The 18662-nt window shown below is 65.0% G+C and overlaps 3 protein-coding genes across 6 annotated transcripts; 2 read left to right on the top strand and 1 right to left on the bottom strand.

Moving 5' to 3' along the window:
• The first annotated feature begins 256 nt into the window (after window positions 1–256).
• Window positions 257–15066, top strand: CNOT3 (CCR4-NOT transcription complex subunit 3). Of its 4 annotated transcripts, none has more exons than XM_043900327.1 (18): window positions 257–525; window positions 5020–5097; window positions 5204–5271; window positions 5538–5612; window positions 5761–5850; window positions 6033–6161; window positions 6253–6348; window positions 7383–7605; window positions 7685–7818; window positions 8349–8405; window positions 9791–10160; window positions 10232–10355; window positions 10928–11126; window positions 12430–12529; window positions 12608–12806; window positions 12882–13014; window positions 13568–13693; window positions 14738–15066. In XM_043900327.1, exons 2-18 carry the CDS (start codon window positions 5073–5075, stop codon window positions 14834–14836), a joined length of 2247 nt encoding a protein of 748 aa, XP_043756262.1. In that variant the 5' UTR covers window positions 257–525; window positions 5020–5072; the 3' UTR covers window positions 14837–15066. The 4 variants fall into 4 exon arrangements, with proteins under 4 accessions (XP_043756262.1, XP_043756265.1, XP_043756261.1 ...); XM_043900330.1 differs by having other exon boundaries at window positions 258–525; window positions 5023–5097; window positions 7386–7605; XM_043900326.1 differs by having other exon boundaries at window positions 258–525; window positions 5023–5097.
• LOC122692603 (basic proline-rich protein-like) lies at window positions 535–4198 on the top strand. Its single transcript, XM_043900347.1, has 2 exons — window positions 535–904; window positions 4111–4198. The coding sequence occupies exons 1-2, from the start codon at window positions 635–637 to the stop codon at window positions 4156–4158; spliced, it is 318 nt and encodes a 105-aa protein (XP_043756282.1). The 5' UTR covers window positions 535–634; the 3' UTR covers window positions 4159–4198.
• Window positions 15024–18379, bottom strand: LENG1 (leukocyte receptor cluster member 1). Its single transcript, XM_043900345.1, has 4 exons — window positions 18207–18379; window positions 16728–16910; window positions 15871–16133; window positions 15024–15319 (listed from the first exon to the last, which is right to left on the bottom strand). The coding sequence occupies exons 1-4, from the start codon at window positions 18336–18338 to the stop codon at window positions 15106–15108; spliced, it is 792 nt and encodes a 263-aa protein (XP_043756280.1). The 5' UTR covers window positions 18339–18379; the 3' UTR covers window positions 15024–15105.
• Window positions 18380–18662: the final 283 nt, after the last annotated feature.

Here is an 18662-nt window from a genome sequence, read left to right as displayed (position 1 = left end):
GTCCTCGCGCTGGCGTGTTGTGCCCCGAGGCGGGAGGAGGAGGCGGAGCGGGGAAGGAAAGCCTGAGCCAATCCTAGCAGCCCGCGCGGGAAGCCAATCGAACGCCGCGCCTTGCAGGGATTGTCCAATCATCAAGATGGGGCCGGCCGCATCCCCAACAAGAACCAATAGAGCGAGCCCGACGGGCAAGAGCGACGTGCGGCCGGAGCAATGATAGGCCTATATTCGGGGCTCGGGGGCGGGTCGGCGCCAGAGACGAGAAGAGAGGAGGGGAGGCCTCCTCCGCCGCCGCCATCTTGGACCGGGCCCGGTCAGCTTCCGCGGAGCCTTCGGCAGACGCCGCGGCCTCCCTTGAGCCCCGACCCCGTCGTCAGAACAACCCCGGGCCCACATCCCCCCACCCCACTTCCGCTTCGCGCCGCTATCGCGATAGCGCCCGGGCCCGGGGCGCGAGAATAAGGCGGCGGGCGCTCGCCTCCCCCGCCTGTCGCGATACGCTCCTCAGCGGCGGCGCCAGCTCCTGTGGTGAGAGCGTCAGGCTCGACTGGGCCGGACCCCTTCCCCTCTTCCCTCGGCGCCGTCGGCCGCCTTCCCCGCCGCCTCCCGCCCCTGCGACCCCGCCGCCTGTCGCGACATGGCCGGCGCGGCGCCCCCGCCCCCGCGCGGCCCTGGCGCTCGCAGTCCGCCGGGCGGTGCGCGGCCCCCTCACGCCCGCCTCCCTCCTCCACGCCCCTCAGCCGCGCCCGGGGGTCCTCCCGCGACCCCGGCCCCGCGCGGCGTCCGCGTCGGGCCCCCGTGGGGTGTGAGGGTGCGAGGTGCCCGCCCCTCTCCGCGTCGGTATTGGCTCCTCGCTGGAAGGATGGAGGCGCCCCTGGCCGCAGGTGCCCGCCCTCTCGGGGCTCAGGTGCCTGCCCCCCACCCCTCGGCTGCAGCCCCTGTGCTGGGGGGGGGCGGTCTCCGGGCGAGGCTGCCCCCTTCGCGTGGGTGTAGGGCTGCGAGTCCCCCGGACGAGGAGAGGGGGGGGTCACCCTTCCCGGGGTCAGGGATCCCTCTTCCCCGCTCCCTTCCCACCGCGGGCGCCACTCTCTTTGGGGAAGGGGTCGGGGCCGGGGTGGGTGTCAGTTCCCTGGAGTGAAGACATCAGCTCCAGAGCTTGGAGTCTCAGCCCAAGTTTCTGCCTCTGTAGTAACAAGTCCTCCAAGTCTAAGGCTTGACAAGTCCACCAGGTCTAAGGCTTGCACGGCCCTCGGCCCAGGCCTTACCCCCGCGGGTGTCACGACTGTCCTCGGTGTTGCCCACTTGGGCCTCGGCTGTTACTTTTAAGTATCTGTTCCTGGCTCTTCTGGACGCTCTGTCTCCTGGATCCAGACTCTCTGCCCAGCCCGCTCCGGGTGTGGACTTCCTCTTGATGTCACTCCTGCCTCAGCGTCTTTTTGGTGGGACTGTTGAGCTCCTGTGGGTCAGCGATCTCCTGTTGGCGGGCAGCACCAGCACCTCTCTTTCTGAGTAGGACCTGCCTGTCAGCCCAGGGGCGATCCCCTCCCGCCCAGTTGCTGCTCCTGTCCTTTGGTGCTGGTTGTTTTGGCTCCTTCCCTGCCCCCCCTGCCCTCATCATGTCGACTGTCACTTGCCTCAGTCTGAGGCTCCTGCCTCCATTCCCATCAGTCCCTCCACTGGGGTGTGATCCTGCCAGGGGGCAAGGGTCCCAGGCCCTGGGTGTTCATCTCGGGCTCCTCACTGTGGCTGTGGAAGCTCCCCAGCCGTAAAGATTGCTCTTGGTGTAAGCAGTCTTGGAACCCGGGCCCAGGCCTGCCCAGACCACCCTTCTGGAGCCCCTTCGGGGTGTAAGGTTTCTTCAAGCTGAGCTTCCTGTACTGTGCGGTGTGGGGTTTGGGGGCCGCAGTGGGGCTTTTTCCCCCAGGATGAGGAGCTTCTCTGCTGCCTTCTCCAGGGGTAGGGTCCTGTCTTTGTTGGGTTGGCATGGACCACTGTGGGACTTGAGGTGTCTGTGCTCTTTTGTGTGCCCCCACCGTGGGACTGAGGACCCTTCCCGATGCTGGTGCCCAGGGCTAACGCCTCCGTCCTTCTGGTGATGTCCCACAAGCAACGGAACTCGGCGTCTGCTCTCTCCTCAGGCCCAGCTTCATTGTTGTGGGGGGGGCAAGATGCCTGAGACTTGAGGGGAAGACCCCCTGTCATCACTTTCGCAGGACCAAAGACCCCAGGGTGGGCTTCCCAGTCCCCCAGCCTTGGTCCGGGCCTTGCAGCGGGGAGATAACCCCCTCCACCCTAGAACCTAGTGCGTCCGCCTCCTGGTGTCAGTGGCCTCCCAGGTTAAGGAAGGCCTTCCAGCACCACTCCCCAGCAGGCCAGAGCGCCTCACCCCACGTCACGTGGCAGCCCCCAGGGTTAGGGACCGCTTGGTATTAGTTCTCCAGGACTAAGGCTTCAGCTCCTCGGGCCTGTATGTGGCAGAGTGATCTCCCGTGAAGTGATGGTTTGGAGGGCTCTTCTGTGTGAATTTTAGCCCCGCTCGAGTGGTTGTTGGTTCCTGTGGGTCTGGCTCACTGCTCACCCGCTACCCCCAGTGTAGGCTCCTGACTCATGGGGATGTGCCTTCCTCTTGGATGGAGTGTTTTGGTTAAGTCTCCTGGGCCAGGGTTCCCAGAGTCCTGGGTGCTGTTTGAGACTCGGGGCGGTGAGCGCACCTGCACCTCTCCCCCTGAGACCCCTGCCACGCCTGCCTGCCCCGGAGCTCCCCGGCGGCCCCGCTGAGAGCGGCAGCACCCCAGTCCTGTCAGCCTGGGGCTCTTCTGTGAGGAGGCTTCTCTGCCTCGGGACTCAGGCTCCAGCCCCCTTTCTAGGCCTTCCCTGGGGGCCTGAGGTACAGGCTCCCCCTTGCTGTGGGGGTTCTCTGTGGGGGGGGAGGGGCACGGTGCCTCTGCAGCCAAGGCTCTTAGCTCCTGTAGTACTGACCCGCCCTGGGCTGCGGGCATACATGCTTCCTCTGGAACCGCTGCCTTCCCCAGCTCAGGTGGTGTCTTCTCTCGGGCTCAGCCCTGCCCACTTGGAGGCTCTATCTGAAACATCGCTTCCTCGGCTCAGGCTCTCCTTGGCCCTGTCACCTTGCTTCCTTCAGGACTTCTGCTGCCACAGTCTGTTGCCCCCTCCAGAGGGTATCAACTCCTCTCCTGGGCTGGGTGCCCAGGCCCATTTAGTGTGGGGACCTCCCTCCCTGAGGCCTGCGGGGCCTTGGTCGGGGTGTAAACCCTCCGGGTTGGAGCGCCCATCCCTGCCCCACGTGGGGCTTCTGGAGTGGAGGCGGGGAGCAGAGGCTTCTGTCTAACTCTTAGGCCCCCACACCCCCGGGCAGGAGGCTGCGCTCCAGCATCGGGGTGTTGGCTCAGACGCACCCCTGCACGCCTCGTGGCGATCCAGGTGCTGCCTCACCTCGCTTTGAGCCCCTCTGTGCTGCTGTCTCCTGGGTGCTTTTTCTGGCTGCCCCGCCTTCCTGGAGCTGGAGTTGCCCTGTGTTCCCCGCCTTGTCGTGTCAGCCAGCCCTGGCTGAGGGTGCTGCTCTTCCTCTCGCTTTGCCCTCTCCCCCACCGCTCAGAGGTCGGCGTCACCAGAGTGGGTCCCTCTGGAGGGCGGGCCCGTCCCAGGCTGCTGCTGGTTCGAAGGCGTGCTCCCTGAGACACTGTCCCTCCGGTGGCTACTAGCACGTTTTATTGGAATCTCAACCAGGTAGCAAAGCCTGTAGCTGCGTTCTACGTTGCCTTCGCTACGTTCACGGACGGCACAGATGCAGGATGTTCCTGTCCCCATGGAAAGTTCTGCGGCACAGGACTCTCCTGGAGGCTCCCTTCTCTGTGTTGGGGGCCCTCCTGGCGTGACCTCTGTCTGGGTCGAGGCTCCTCGACCTGCTCGTTCTGCCTGGGCAGTTGGGGCTGCTCGGGTCCTCCCCCCCTCTGCAGGGACTTCCCTCCCTGAGGCTCTCCATCTCTCCCGGGCTTGGGGTTGGGTCCTGAGGGGCGGCGTCCCCCCAGGGAAAGCTTCTGGTGGCTCTCCTGTGATCTCAGTCCCCTCTGGGTTGCGTGTCACTTGCTGTAGGCTGGAAATGCCCATCTCTGCGTAGAGGAGGCTTGTCAGAGGGCTTAGGTGTCCCTGAGTCTGCAGCACCGCCGCACCTGACCTGTAATTCCTTCCTGCATGGGTGCAGATAGCCCCGCCTCCACCGAGGTTCCCTCTGCCCTCATCTCTGTCGGAGTTCTCGCCTCTCCAGGGCCTCTTGGGTGGCGCTCGGTGCCCCACGCCTCTAAGCCTTTTTGGTGTTGGCACTATAGGTTAGTAGCGTTATCTCCTTTGGTTTAAGGATTCTCGTCTGGAGTAAACTTATCAGAGGTCGAAGGCCGTCTTCTGCTTGGGGTCCAGCCCTCTGTAAGGGGGTGGGTTTAGTTCTCTCAGTTGTGGGCACCTTCTCTCTGCCCCTACCACGCTTCCCCTCTGTTCCTTACAACTTCACCATGTGTGTACGGTATCCGACTCCTCTCCGTAGGATGCAGCGGTCTCTCTCTCCTGACTTGTCTGAGGAGTGACCTCTCCCTGTGTTAGGATTCTGGTCACCTGTGTGCGTGACTCCTCTGAGGGAATCATGGTCTGGGTCTAAGGTCTTGTCCCCAGCAGTCAGCCTGACCTGGCCGTGTGCCATTTTCCTGCTCCAAGAAATCCTTTTGAGTGTCACTTGGGGGAGAAGGTGCTTCATGTCCTAGGAATTTTCCACTTCCTGGGTCAGAGGCATGCAAAAAGTCTATTTCCTTGGTCAGAAACTTCTAGAGTCCTCTTGTGGGTCAGACCTGTGCTGGGCAGTCAAGGCCGGAGGAGGAGAACTGAGCCTGATCTCCGTCACCAGATAGCTACTGCATCTCCCCCTTCATCCTCCATGCACCCTGCAGTTCCCGGCCTCGTTCGTGGCCCTCATCAGCCAGGGAGTAAACGTGTGTTCCTCTCGCTCTGTCCCAGCAGCGTCCATCTCCAGGGGAGTATGAAGAGAGCGTGTCTGTAGGGCAGGGAAGATGGCGGACAAGCGCAAACTCCAAGGTACCAGGCTTCGCGCCGGCATGCCGCGTGCTCACTCCTCGGAACTCTTCTTCGGGCGCCTGCAGCCTCTGGCAGGACGCTCACAGTCTCCTTTCCTCCCTGCCAGGTGAGATTGACCGCTGCCTCAAGAAGGTGTCTGAGGGCGTGGAGCAATTTGAAGATATTTGGCAGAAGGTACAGGGGCTGGGCCTAAAAATCCAGGTGCACCTCCAGGGATGGGGGAACAGGACAAGGTTGAGGAGCTCCTGAGTGTGGACCGGGAGAGGGCCTGCCTGTCCAGATGCTAAGGACCTCAGAGAAGCCGCTCTGGGGTGGATTGGTGGGCGCGGGGGGTGGGTCCCCCAGAGTCCCTGGCCCGCAGAGAGACTGGAGTCTTCCCCTGCAGTGGGCCGTCGGGCAGCCAGAACCGCACTGACGCCTGCATTCTCTCCGTCCTGCAGCTCCACAATGCAGCCAACGCGAACCAGAAAGAAAAGTATGAGGCTGATCTAAAGAAGGAGATTAAGAAGCTTCAAGTGAGGGGGCTGGGGGCCTGGACTCTGTGTCCTGAGGGCGGCGGGAACAGGGAGCGTGGACTGCTGGGTCCCGGGGAGCCGAGGGCTGGAGAGCTGGGGGCCAGGCCGCCCTGAGGCCGCCTGACCGTCCTGCCATTGCCCTGTCCAGCGGCTGAGGGACCAGATCAAGACATGGGTAGCGTCCAACGAGATCAAGGACAAGAGGCAGCTCATAGACAACCGCAAGCTCATTGAGACGGTAGGAGCTCGGGGTTGGTGTCTGAGAGGCAGGGGTGGCAGGAGTCCCGGGGCCACCGAGGCCCTGAGAAGAGTAAGGTGGCGGGGGAGGCAGGCGGCGGCCCTGGGGCTCCCGTGGGGCTCCTCGGCCCCGAGTCAGCTGCTCTCCTGCCCGCGGGACCCCGCCAACGGCGCTCTCCACAGCAAATGGAACGGTTCAAAGTCGTGGAGCGAGAGACCAAGACCAAGGCCTACAGCAAGGAGGGCCTGGGCCTGGCGCAGAAGGTGGACCCTGCCCAGAAGGAGAAGGAGGAGGTCGGCCAGTGGCTCACGGTGCGTCGGGGCAGAGCGGGGCTGAGCGAGCCGGGGCCCCAGGTCTGCGGGGCGAGGACTCCGCTGACTGCTGCCTCCCCTCCGTGTGCAGAACACCATCGACACCCTGAACATGCAGGTGGACCAGTTTGAGAGCGAAGTGGAGTCCCTGTCGGTGCAGACACGCAAGAAGAAGGGCGACAAGGATGTGAGTGGGGGGCCCGGAGTGCAGAGGGCAGGGGGCGGGGGTGGGGGGCCTGGAGCACAGAGAGCAGGGGGCAGGGGCAGGGGTGTGCTGGCAGGGGGGCAGGTGGCGGGGGTGCAGGGAAGGGTAAGGCCCTTGGGTGCCCTCTGGCGTCCGGGTGAACAGCGGGCCACCAGGAGGGGCAGTCTGGGGGAAGGTGCTGAGCTCGGCTTGGGTGGAGGGTAAGCGTGAGGCCTGAGGCCCCAAGGGCAGGAGGCTGGGGAGCTGCTGCTGTGGCCTCCCAGCCGCCGAGGGCCCAGGACCTGAGGAGGGCAGGAGGTGTGGGGACAGCGCGACGTGGAGGAACGGTTGGTTTGGCCTGAGGAGAGGCATGCTCTGAGACAAAGGCAGAGCCCAGGGCCTGAGTCCCGGAGAGCCAGGACCACCAGGTCTGCGTTCCAGGGGTGCCCCTGTGTGTGCAGAGGAGGGCAGAGGACGGCACGGGGGCGGGTGGGTGCCAGAGGGAGGTGGGTCCTTGCAGAGCGGAGGGATGGCACCTGGCGCTGAGATGTGAGAACTGAGACATCAGGTCCTGAAGGTGATGGGGCCTCTGCGGCAGGCCTCTGAATCCCGGCCCCCTCTTAGGGGTCCACGGATGAGGGTGGGGTGTCAGCGTGGTGACAGAAACGGTCAGTTATGAACAGTACGCACCCCCAGGTGGGGGTGACTGTTATGCTGTTAGAGTGAGGCAGGGGCGAGGGGGTTTCTGTGCTCCAGAGGGTGGTCCCGGCTGGTGGGCGGGCTCTGGTGAGGGCTGCTGCTGAGAGGCGGGCGGTCGGGTGGGTGGGCTGGGGCCTGTTGCAGGGAGCTGCGGGGACCCCTGGCTCTCCCTGCCGTTCCCAGCGCTCTCAGGGTGGGAGGCGCGTGCTGCCCCTGCGGGCTCGGGAGCGCTGAAGGTGGGCCCAGGGTCTCCACGGGCCCAGGGACTGAGGCCGGGCTCTGTGGGGCAGGGGGCCGCTAGGCCCCGCAGCCCCTGAGCCTGGCCCTGGGCTCGCCAGCAGAAGCAGGACCGGATTGAGGGCCTGAAGCGGCACATCGAGAAACACCGCTACCACGTGCGGATGCTGGAGACCATCCTGCGCATGCTGGACAACGACTCCATCCTGGTGGACGCCATCCGCAAGATCAAGGACGACGTCGAGTACTACGTGGACTCCTCCCAGGACCCTGACTTCGAGGAGAACGAGTTCCTCTACGACGACCTGGACCTCGAGGACATTCGTGAGCGCAGTGCAGGCCTGTGGGGGCGGCGGGGCCCAGGGAGGGGGCCACCCGCTGACGCGCCTGCCCACTCCCACAGCACAGGCGCTGGTCGCCACCTCCCCCCCCAGCCACAGCCACATGGAGGACGAGATCTTCAACCAGTCCAGCAGCACGCCCACCTCGACGACCTCCAGCTCCCCCATCCCACCCAGCCCGGCCAACTGCACCACGGTAAGGCCTGGGGGCCGCGTCGCCGGGAGGCTCCAGGACTGGGGACGCGGAGGTGGGATCTCAGGGGTGTCCCGCCAGGAGCCTCCGTGTCTTGGTTCTGAGCCCTCGGCCGTAGATCACTGGCAGGGCAGTCAGGGCCGCTGTGGGTCCGGGTGTGGAGGACGGGGGGAAGTGTGCCTAGGCTGCTGGACCCCTGGGAGGGGGAGGGGGGACTCCCTAAGGAGAGCTGTTTCCTGGGTCCCTGAGAGCTGGCGAGGGTGGTGGCCCCTGAACACAGGTGCCCTGGGGAACAGGGTTAGGTTGGTTTTCCTGCAGACGAAGGTCACAAAGCCTGAACAGCCCTGGGGCCAGAAGCCAGGTGCCCTGGGTAGCAGGGTTAGGTAGGTTCCCTTGGAGACGAAGGTCATGGGGGCTTGAACAGCTCTGGGGCCAGAAGTGGCCTGCGGGTATCAGATCAGGGGTTCAGGGGTTGGCGGCTCTGTCCGGGCCCTAGAGACTCACAGGTTCTGACCGCACCTCTCGAACCTCAGGAAAACTCGGAAGACGACAAGAAGAGGGGGCGCTCGACGGACAGTGAAGTCAGCCAGGTGGGTGTGCTAGGGGTTGGCCGTTGATGGGCCGGCGCTCACCCATTCCCGGCTCCCGAGGGCTGACTGAGACCTGAGCATGGCCCTCATGCGGGGCTCCGGGGACACGCTGGGCGGGCCTGGGGAGGCCTGCGGCAGCAGCCGGGCATGGTCAGCGGGTGCTTCCCTGCAGAGATGGCAGGCCTGGGCATTAGAGGAGGATCCCCCCGTGAGGCAGCGGCGGGGAGTAGGCCCGTCGTGATGGGGCTGGGAAGCGTGGCGGGGAGCTGGCCAGGCGCGCTGGGCTCACGGAGTACGGGACCTTAGGCTGGGGGCTGAGGGGTCCACGGTGGTGGAGCAGCTCTCCTGGTGGAGCAGCGCTGGAGGGGCCCAGCAAGCCTGAGCAGTGAGAGGTCAGGAACCGCGCGGGTTGCGTTGCTTAGGGGCGCCCTGGGCCCTGGCCGTGTGCACCACAGGCCTCCCCTCCCGAGCCTCTGCTTGGATGGGGGCACGCTGTAGGGATCCCGTCACACCCGAAGGGTCTTAGGCAGAGGGAGTGTGGGCTCCTGGGAGGGCTGGTCCCCAGGGGAACCCTGAGGCCGGGGTGGTGAAGCTGGGATGGTATGGGGTGACGGGCGCAGAGGCAGAGTCTGGGTCATGAGTCCTGCTCGGCGCTCGGTGGGCCCGAGGGCCTGGGAGGCAGCGGGGCGATCGGGGGTGGGCGGCGGGGCCGGCTGCCCTGGGGCATGAGCGCGGGCGGCAGCAGCTCAGCCTCGGGGCGGGATGGGCTTGGCACTGGGCTCCGGGCTCCACTTTGTGGCGTGGGGGTCACCAGTGGCCTCCCAAGTTATTTTAGGGACAGGTTAATTGAGAATTCCTGTTGTGTTAAACACAGCATGTTGGATCCAGCCACCTCATCCTGAGGACATTTGTGGTTCCCACTACCTCCCCCACCCCTTGGGTCATCAGATGTCGGATGTCATGGGGGTGTCCCCCCCATCATCTGATGGGGTGTCAGGTCCCTGCGGGACGTCTTGGGGGTGTCCCCACATCATCAGATGGGGTCTCAGGTCCCTGCCGGACGTCGTGGGGGTGTCCCCCCATCATCTGATGGGGTCTCAGGTCCCTATGGGACGTCGTGGGGGTGTCCGCCATCATCAGACGGGGTCTCAGGTCTCAGATGGGGTCTCAGGTCCCTGTGGGACGTCGCAGGGCATTGTCCAGGCAGGATGTGGTGGGCTGGATGCGGGCTGGAAACGTGTGAGTGGTGTTAGCGTGGAGCTGGAAGCCACCAGGTCCCCGTAAGGGCCGGGGCGGCAAGGCCAAGGCCAAGGATGGGCCTTGTTGGGGGGAGGGTGTGCAGGCGGCCCCCTGAGTCCTGACCCTCTTCTCCCTCCTACCCACAGTCTCCAGCCAAAAACGGCTCCAAGCCCGTCCACAGCAGCCAGCACCCTCAGTCCCCGGCTGTGCCGCCCAGCTACCCGCCCGGCCCCCCACCCGCCGCCTCTGCCCTGAGCGCTGCCCCTGGCAGCAACGGCGCCCCGGCTGCAGCCGCCCCCACGAGCGCCCTGGGCGCCAAGGCCAGCCCGGCGCCCAGCCACAGCGCGGGCACCCCCGCCCCCTACGCCCAGGCTGTGGCGCCGCCAGCCCCCAGCGGGCCCAGCAGCGCCCAGCCCCGGCCCCCCAGCGCCCAGCCTGGGGCGGGAGGCGGCGGCGGAGGTGGTGGGGGCAACAGCGGCGGAGGCGGAGGCGCTGGCAAGCAGAACGGCGCCACCAGTAAGTGGGGGCGGTGGGGGAGACCTGGGGGGCTGCATTGGAGGCCGCTGTTGACCCCTCTCGCCCACCAGGTTATAGCTCGGTGGTGGCGGACAGCCCGGCGGAGGCGGCGCTCAACAGCACAGGGGGCGGCAGCGCAGGTGGCCAGGCCCTGGGCCCCCCGCCCGGCCCCCACAACCCGCCTCCCAGCACCACGTGAGTGTCCAGAGGGGCGGGCAGCCTTCAGCACGGCCACTGCCCCAGGGCGCAGACACAAGCCATCTGCACCAGTGGGCCCTCCCCAGAAGCCCCTGGCCGAGCAGGGCTATTCCCAGGGCCCCACACTGCTGGGTGCTCTGCCTCTACTTGGCTGTGTCCTGCCCCAGGGCCCGGCTCTGTGGGCGGGTCTGCGTTCACTTCTCCAAGTGCGGGTCCCCACCCACCTCTTCTCCGCACTCCTCCAGGTCTCAGGGCAGCCCCCCTTCCCCCGCGGGGTTCTCCTTCCAGGAGTGCGTGCTCACCTCCCGTGGGGGACGCGGGCTGACCCCAGGTGCCTCCCCGGGCTCTGGGTGGGCGTTCCCCACACCCTCCTGCACTGGCCACTGCTGAGGAGGCCTCCTGAGGATTCGCATTCCCAGGCAGCGCCCCTGTCCTCGGCTGACCGCGCCCCCCCCCGGGCCGGCCCCACTGTGCGCGCTCCCTCTGTGACCTTCCCGACCCCTGAGTCTTCCTGTCCGCCCCAGTTGGGACCCTCCCCTGAGCCTGCGCCCGTCTGCTCCCCTCTGCAGGAAGGAACCCAGCGCCACAGCCCCAGCCGGTGCCGGGGGCGTGGCCCCAGGCTCAGGGAACAACGCGGGGGGACCCAGCCTCCTGGTGCCGCTCCCTGTGAACCCCCCCAGCTCCCCGACACCCAGCTTCAGTGAGGCCAAGGCAGCTGGCAGCCTGCTGAACGGGCCTCCGCAGTTCAGCGCCGCACCCGAGATCAAGGTGGGCCCACGCCTCCGCCCCAGCTCCCCACGCCCCCTGGGGCCTCTCCTCCAGCCCGCGCGGCTCCCCAGCCCCTCTCCAGCACACCTGCCCCGTCACCTCGGCTCTGGCCTCTGCCGCTCCGCGCTGGGGTTTCTGTCCCCCTGGACCCTTGCCTCACCCCTGCTTGTATGTGTTCACTCCTTGTGACCACTGTCACCTGCTTCCTTCCAGCCGTCAATCTGTCCCCAGTTCGCCCCATAAGCCTGTCCTTTCACGCGACTGACTGTCCGGGGCTCAGTCCCCTTCCCTCGGAAGATGAACAACGCTTGAGTTCAGACCCGTCTGCTCTGAGCCACTTTGTGCTGGCTGAACTCGCTTCCCACCTTCCCTGCAGATGCTGGGGCGGGTCTGGTCAGGGTAGGGCACGGGGTGCTGCGGGCCACGCAGGCACATCTGCCTTAACCTGGGGAGGCCCCAGCAAGGGCTGGGGCGAGGGGAGGGCTCATACCCAGGCAGGGGCGGGCGGCCTCACGGCCGCAGGAGCAGCTGCCAGGACACAGTGGTGGGTTGGGCGGGTTCAGTAGACGGGCGCGAGCAGGGCCAGGCTCAGCCTCCTGGGCTGGTGAGTCTGCCCTTGGCTCCTCGGGAGGCCCAGGCCTGCACTGTCCCCTGCCCCTTCCTTCCTTCAACTGGAAAACAGAAGGGCTCACAGTCCCTCCTCCAGCGTGAGGGCTTCTTTGGAACGGGCCTCATGATGCGCTCAGAACTGTCTTTCGCCCAGAGATGTACAATGAATAGGAAACTCCGTGTGTGCATTTATTTTTCTGGAGAAAAACAAGTCTTGAGGTTCCTGACACTGGTCCACATTTTGGTTCTTCTGGTTACTGAGCGAGCGGTGGGGACGGGTAGAAAGGTTTTGAGGAGAGATGACAGGAGAGGCCCGGGTGGAAAGGTCCCCGTGGGGCCTGTGTGCAGCACGCTGTGGAGTAAGGGAGCCCGAGCAGCAGGCGGAGCCTCGTCACTGCGGCGCGGGGCGAGGAGGCAGAGCAGCTGCGGGCCCGAGTGGGGGCCCTGCCGGCATGCGGGGCGCCCAGTGGGGCTCCCACGCTGCTGACCGTCTGCAGTGTGGGGTCTCGGGGGCCCCGGTCGGCAGGCGCTTGGCTGTGCCCGGGTCTTCTCCCCACCGCTCAGCGCTGCCAGCCCTTGTCCTACACGCACAGCTTCAGCTCAGCCGAACCCCAGCGGGGCGGCGGGTGTGCCAACCGCGAGGACCAGGGCCCGCCCGCAGCCCCGGCCTCAGCCAGCCACCCTTCTTCCCCAGGCCCCCGAGCCCCTGAGCTCCCTGAAGTCCATGGCGGAGCGTGCGGCCATCAGCTCTGGCATCGAGGACCCCGTGCCCACGCTGCACCTGACCGAGCGAGGTGAGCGGCGGGGCTGGGGTGGGCCCGCCAGGCCGGCTGCACGCCGCGGCCTCACGCTTGCTGCCCCCCGCCCCGCAGACATCCTCCTGAGCAGCAGCGCGGCACCCCCGGCCTCGGCCCAGCCCCCCCTGCAGCTGTCGGAGGTGAGCATCCCGCTGTCGCTGGGCGTGTGCCCGCTGGGCCCGGTGCCTCTCACCAAGGAGCAGCTGTACCAGCAGGCCATGGAGGAGGCTGCCTGGCACCACATGCCCCACCCCTCGGACTCGGAACGCATCCGGTGAGGGCCGTGGCGAGCAGGGGCGGGGCCGCGGCCCGCTGCCCTCGCTGGCCCTGACTCCCCCGCCCCCCATAGGCAGTACCTGCCCCGGAACCCCTGCCCGACGCCCCCCTACCACCACCAGATGCCACCCCCACACTCAGACACCGTGGAGTTCTATCAGCGCCTGTCCACTGAGACACTCTTCTTCATCTTCTACTATCTGGAGGTACAGCAGGGCCCCCCAGCTTCCCCGCCAGCCCTGCCGCCCCCTTGGGCTGCAGGGGTGAGGTGGGTGCCCCTCTGCGGCTTCCGGGACCGCACCCTCCCAGTCCCCCCAGCCCACCCCCACTCGCTCCAGCAGGAGGGTCAGGGCTGCTGAGGTTGGGGCTGGCCTGTCCAGGGCAGCAGCAGGGAGCCTGCCCGCCCCAGTACTGCAGGCACGGCCCACAGCACCCGCCCACCTGCCCCGACGGCCCGGCACTGTGGGCATGTTCTCGGGTCTCCCTGAGGACCAGCAGGGAGCCGTCCCCCCTCTGCAACCCCAGTGAGTCCGCCGTGATCTCTGCCCTCAGCCCGTCTTGGGAAAGTCTCTAAACTGCCTGCTCTCAGCTCTCATCACGATTAGTCTCTCTCCTTTTCAGAGCGTTTCTGAAAACACTTCCCACTTCCTGCCTCCTTTCCCTTCTGAGCCGCGCTGGTGTGGTCTGTGGCGGGGCCGGGGCTCAGCCTGCCGCCCTGCCCCAGCCCCAAGCCCTGAGCCCCCCGCCTCCACTCCCCAGGGCACGAAGGCGCAGTACCTGGCGGCCAAGGCCCTGAAGAAGCAGTCCTGGCGGTTCCACACCAAGTACATGATGTGGTTCCAGAGGCACGAGGAGCCCAAGACCATCACGGATGAGTTTGAGCAGGTGAGGGCCCCTCCCCGTGCCCCGTCTGCCTGGGCCCTGCGGGCTGAGTCCACGTAGCGCCCCTCGGGCGGCCTGGCTGGCTCCGGGTCAGGCCAGAGGAACCAGCTTCCGAGGTGCCTCCGAGCCCCGCACAGCCTGGCCCTGCCCCGCCTCCGGCCAGGGGTGGGGGATGCAGGGTCTCCCACCCAAGATCGGGGCGCACGCAACACTCCCCACACCCAGCAGGGCAGGGGCTCGGCAACACGGAGGGGGAAGTGTTCTCATTCTAACAAGTACAAGTGCCTCCACTTCACTGAGCCAGACCACCTGGGTTTGAACCCAGCTCTGGCTGGTGACTGGACGGTTCACGTGAACATGTGTCTCCATCTCCTTATCTGTAAAAATGGGGTGACAGGGCCCCCCTTAACGCAGTTGTTGTGAGGATTAAATGAGTTGATCACATGTAAGTGTAGTACCGGTGCCTGGTATGTAGTGTCCTGGCTGTGATGTGCTTCGTTTCAACTTGTAGTTGGCGTGTCCCACAGTGGCTTCTCCGCCAAGCCTTCAGCAGAGCCCAGGGTCCTGAACAAGGGCCTCCCTCCCGTTCTTATAGGTTCTCTGAAGCACGCCCACCATTCACTCAGAACCCGCCCTCCCCTTGGTGTCTCCCGGACACTGACTGCAGCCCTGTCCCCTGCCCATTCGGCCGTAACCCTCTGAAGGGAGTGTATTTCTAGGTTGTCAGCCCCTCAGAAGTTCCAGCAACACTGCGGTTGCAATACAACATCTGTCCTGGCAGCATGTCTGGACGGAGGCTCCAGCCTGTTCCGAGGCCTCGAGGGTGTGCCTCACACTCAGCAGTGATCAGTGCTCCAAGGGCACAGCCATTGCAAGGAGCGGCGGGAGCCAGGCCCCCGCTCCACGCGGGGCGAGCACATTCCCGCCCAAGAGGACCCTCGTGCGGATGCAGGGAGGGGGTGCGTGCGCGAATCGGGCCCTGAGCGCCAGCCCTCCGGCCGGACCCCAAGCACTGTGCCCTCACTGACCGCCTTCTCCCCCGGCCAGGGCACCTACATCTACTTTGACTACGAGAAGTGGGGCCAGCGGAAGAAGGAAGGCTTCACCTTTGAGTACCGCTACCTGGAGGACCGGGACCTCCAGTGACACCGGCCCCGCCTCCCCTCCCCGCATGCGATCCTGCCCAGGTGAGGGCCCCGCCCTGGGGACGGTGCCCGGCCTCGGCAGCCCCGCGCCCGGCAGCGGGGAGCCAGAGGCTCCCCCAGCCCGCCCCGGGCCCGGGCCAGGGCCGCCCCCTCCCCTCCCCAGTGAGGGACATTTTTTGGTAAACCTATTTTCATTTTGGAAAATATTTATGAATAAATAGTTTTATATGACGGCTGGCAGCAGCGGCCTCTCCTGTCCCCCCTTGAGAGTCAGGGAGCTGCTGGTGGGTCCTGCAGGCGGGGGCGCCGGGCCAGCTGGGGGTTGAACTGCGAGTTGTACCGCCTCCGCCGCTCATCCATCTCTTCCGGCTGCTCCTCCAGGGCCGCTGCGCCGCCCACCCGGGCCAGCAAGGCCTCCGCCCGCGCCCTCTCAGCCGCTTCCCGCTGCAGTCGGTCCGCTCGGAGCTGCTCCAGGGACGGAGGCCTGGGGGGAGAGGACAGTGTGGGAAGCTGGAGGCCCAGCCCCTCGAAGGGCAGGGGTCTGACGCTGGGACCCGGCAGCTGGCCTCGCTGTCCCGACGGGCAGTGACCCTGGGCAGTGTCCCCCGTCAGTCCTCAGCTGGGCGGCCCTGCGCACTGTCTGGCTCACCCCCTCCTCTGTGGGAGGAAGGGCCCAGCAGGGTGCCAGCTGCACTTGGGGGTCTGGCGTCCTAGGAACACAAGCACGCCTGTTTACTTGGACCTCTGCTCCTCAAACTCTGGTCTCAGAAACAGCCTCAGAGCTTCCCTCTCACTGAATTTCATCTGTCAGGACCTAACCTATACAACGTGAACGATAGGTCTCAGCAAGCAGCTGAGCAGATGTCCCCCCAGCCATCGGAGCAGTGGCCTTATGATATCACGTAGTCTCTGCAGACCTGAGAACAGGCTGGAAACGTTCAAAGGAGTTACAAAAACGAGCTTGACCTTGCAGGCCCCAGAGCCCCGCCTCAACCAGAGCTCCCGTGGTGGCCGCGGCCGAGGGAGGCCCCTCACTCTTTGGGTCGCTGTCTCTCGAGCCCCTTCTTTTCCTTGGTGCTGTGACCGCCGCTGTCTCCGCTGTGCTTTCTCTTCTTCCCCAAGTGCTTCTGCATCTCCCGCAGCGGGTCCAGACGGCTCTTGATCTTCTCATCGGGTCCTGGACCAGAGGGGTCGCTGCCCCGCCTTGGGGGCAGCTGGTACCATGGGGGCTGAGTCTGGGCTTCCGCTGCACTCTGGCCCAGGTATGTCAGGATGCCCAGGGCTTTCTCTTGCCTCTCCTGAGGGAGACAGAAGATGTGAAAGTGAGAACAGGAAGCATGTTCCCTCTGAGGGAGCCAAGGTTCCCGCGGAGGCAGAACCAGACATTCAGCCAGCAGAGCCTGTCAGGAGCCGACTCCACCAGCTGCTCGGGCTAAACAGGCCAGTACCCGGGGCGCCCCGCTCTGGGGCACAAGGGCAGCTTCAGCAGCAAACAGCACAGGAAGGAGGGAGCTGTTTATGTTAGGGTTCAAAGGCAACATCTTTGGGGAGATAATAAACCTGGAAGCAAGCCAGGCAGAGGAGTGACTGAGGTGGAGGCAGTTCCGTCTGATGGGAAATCCCTGAGGGCAGGTGAGAGCAGCGGCTGATTGACATTTTAAAAGCTTAACTTCCCAAACACCTTCAGGGTCTGCATGTCAGGTTAGAGAGTGCCTAGCACCCGGCAGTAACCAGCACCTCCTACACGCTATGTTCTAATGCCGGTCTGAGTTCTCTAGCTTGGTTAATCGCCACCATACCCCTAAACACTCCCGTAGTCACTCCTGAGGGCAAGGTGCACCCCCACCCCCAGCTCCACCCAGGATCTGAGGAAGAGGGTGAGACCGACTTACCTTCTCCTGTCGCTTCTCTTCCTCGTACTCTTTATTGCCTCTCGTCACCCCTTTCCCTTCTTCCAGCAGCTCCCGAAACAGATCCACAGGGCCAGAACTGCCTGGGGCTCCCGCTTCTGCTGCTTCAAGTGCAGGAAGTGAGTTCTGATGCCTAGCTTTCTTCCGTAGGAATTCTGTGCGGGCCTGGAGGAAAAAGTCACAGGCAGAACATTGAGAACCTAGCTGTAACCCAAGGGACTCTTGAGCCTGGTGCCAACCATGGAAAATCACAGGCTGTGATGCTAAGGGCTCGAAGGAAGGGAGCAGGGGTGCTGGGAACCCAGAAGAGGCACCTGACCCTTCCTGGGGAGAGGAGGGAGCAATGAGGCAAGGTGTGGTTTGTAAGCCACCTTCCAAACAGTAAACCAGGGGGTTCCTAAACCAGGGGGTTTCATCTTTGACACAATGAAAACAGCCATAAAGGCAGCCAAAACATTTATTAGGACAGGCAGGGCACCAAGTCACTATGCCCATTTAATTTCCAATTTCTACTGATAACCGTGAACTTAAAAAATATTACTGTGGCTGTACCAGATCTTAGTTATAGCATATGAGATCTATTTCCCTGACCAGGGACTGAACCTGGCTCCCCTGCATTGGAAGCCACTGGACCACTAGAGAAGTCCATAAATGTGAACTTTAAAAACCCTGACTACCTCCCAGCCAGTGCTGACGATCGGATTAGTCAAAGGACTGGAAGCTAGGTGTAAACCAAACAGGTGAGGAGTTACAACGAGAGCTTCTAGTGTCTGCGTGCAGCGGTGCAGGCAAAAGGCGCGCCCGGTGCAGCGGGACTAATACCACTGTCGCTTCGCTGTCTCTCCTCTGAAGCCATCTCACTTCTCCGCCGAAGGGAGAGAACTGCCCCGCTAAGAACGAACAGGGCTAGAGAAACTTTGCAAACCAAGCGCTTTGCACGGGGTGAACAACAGTGAAAAGCTAAAGTGAAGTCGCTCAGTCGTGTCCGACCCCTTGCGACCCCATGGTATGTAGCCCACCAGGCTCCTTCATCCAGGGGATTCTCCAGGCAAGAATACTGGAGCGGGTCGCCATTTCCTCCTCCAGGGGATCTTCCCGACCCCAGGGGGCCTCCCGCACTGCAGGCAGACTCTTTCCTGTCTGAGCCACCAGGAGACAACAGGGGCTCACTACACTGGGCGTTTGTACAGGTAAACGAACAAGTGGCGCGAACTTCCGTGAGCTGCCCAGGGCTCGGATTCTTCACGAGCCCCTACTCCGGCCCTCGAAAAGGACCAAGGAGAGGTCGAGGCGGGCGTCGGCACGGTCCGCGGGCACCTCCCGGGAGCCCGGCCCGAGGTCCGCCCGGGGTGCCCCGCGCCTGCGCGCCGCCCCGCGTCTGGCACTGCCCAGCTCCCGGCGCCTCCCGGGGCGCCTGCGCGCTGAGCCGCGGCGCCGCGTCCGCCCGGGCCCGGGGCTCACCTCCTGCTGAGCGAGCAGCGCCCTCCGCTCACGCTCTTTCTCCTCCTCCCGGGCTCGGGCCTCGTCACGCCGCACGCGGGCGACATTGTCCTTGTTCCGGACGTGCCAGCTCTTCTTGGGTAAAATATTCATGGCGCCTCAGCCGTCCGCGGACCGATAGGCCCACCTCCTGGCACTTCCAATTGGCGAGGGGAAGGCCCCGCCCTATTGCTGCTTCCTCGGCCACGGATTGGCTCTGCGCTGCCTGACACGCCCCCAGAGGGCTGTAGCGAGAGGTGACTGGCTGCCGGGCCCACGTCCTCCGTCGTCGAGAATCGCGCGTGGCGTCGCCTAGCGACCGCCGCTTCTCACGACTCTGACTCAATCACGTGTCCCCGCCCTGACGCTCCTGAACGCAGCCGCTGATTGGCTGGCGCGGGTTCTCTCGCGGAAGAGTCGGCCACGCTCTCAGACCCA

This window comes from Cervus elaphus, chromosome 4 (genome assembly GCF_910594005.1).
Source record: "Cervus elaphus chromosome 4, mCerEla1.1, whole genome shotgun sequence".
NCBI lineage: Eukaryota > Metazoa > Chordata > Mammalia > Artiodactyla > Cervidae > Cervus > Cervus elaphus.
This window is presented reverse-complemented; position numbering and strand designations above follow the sequence as displayed.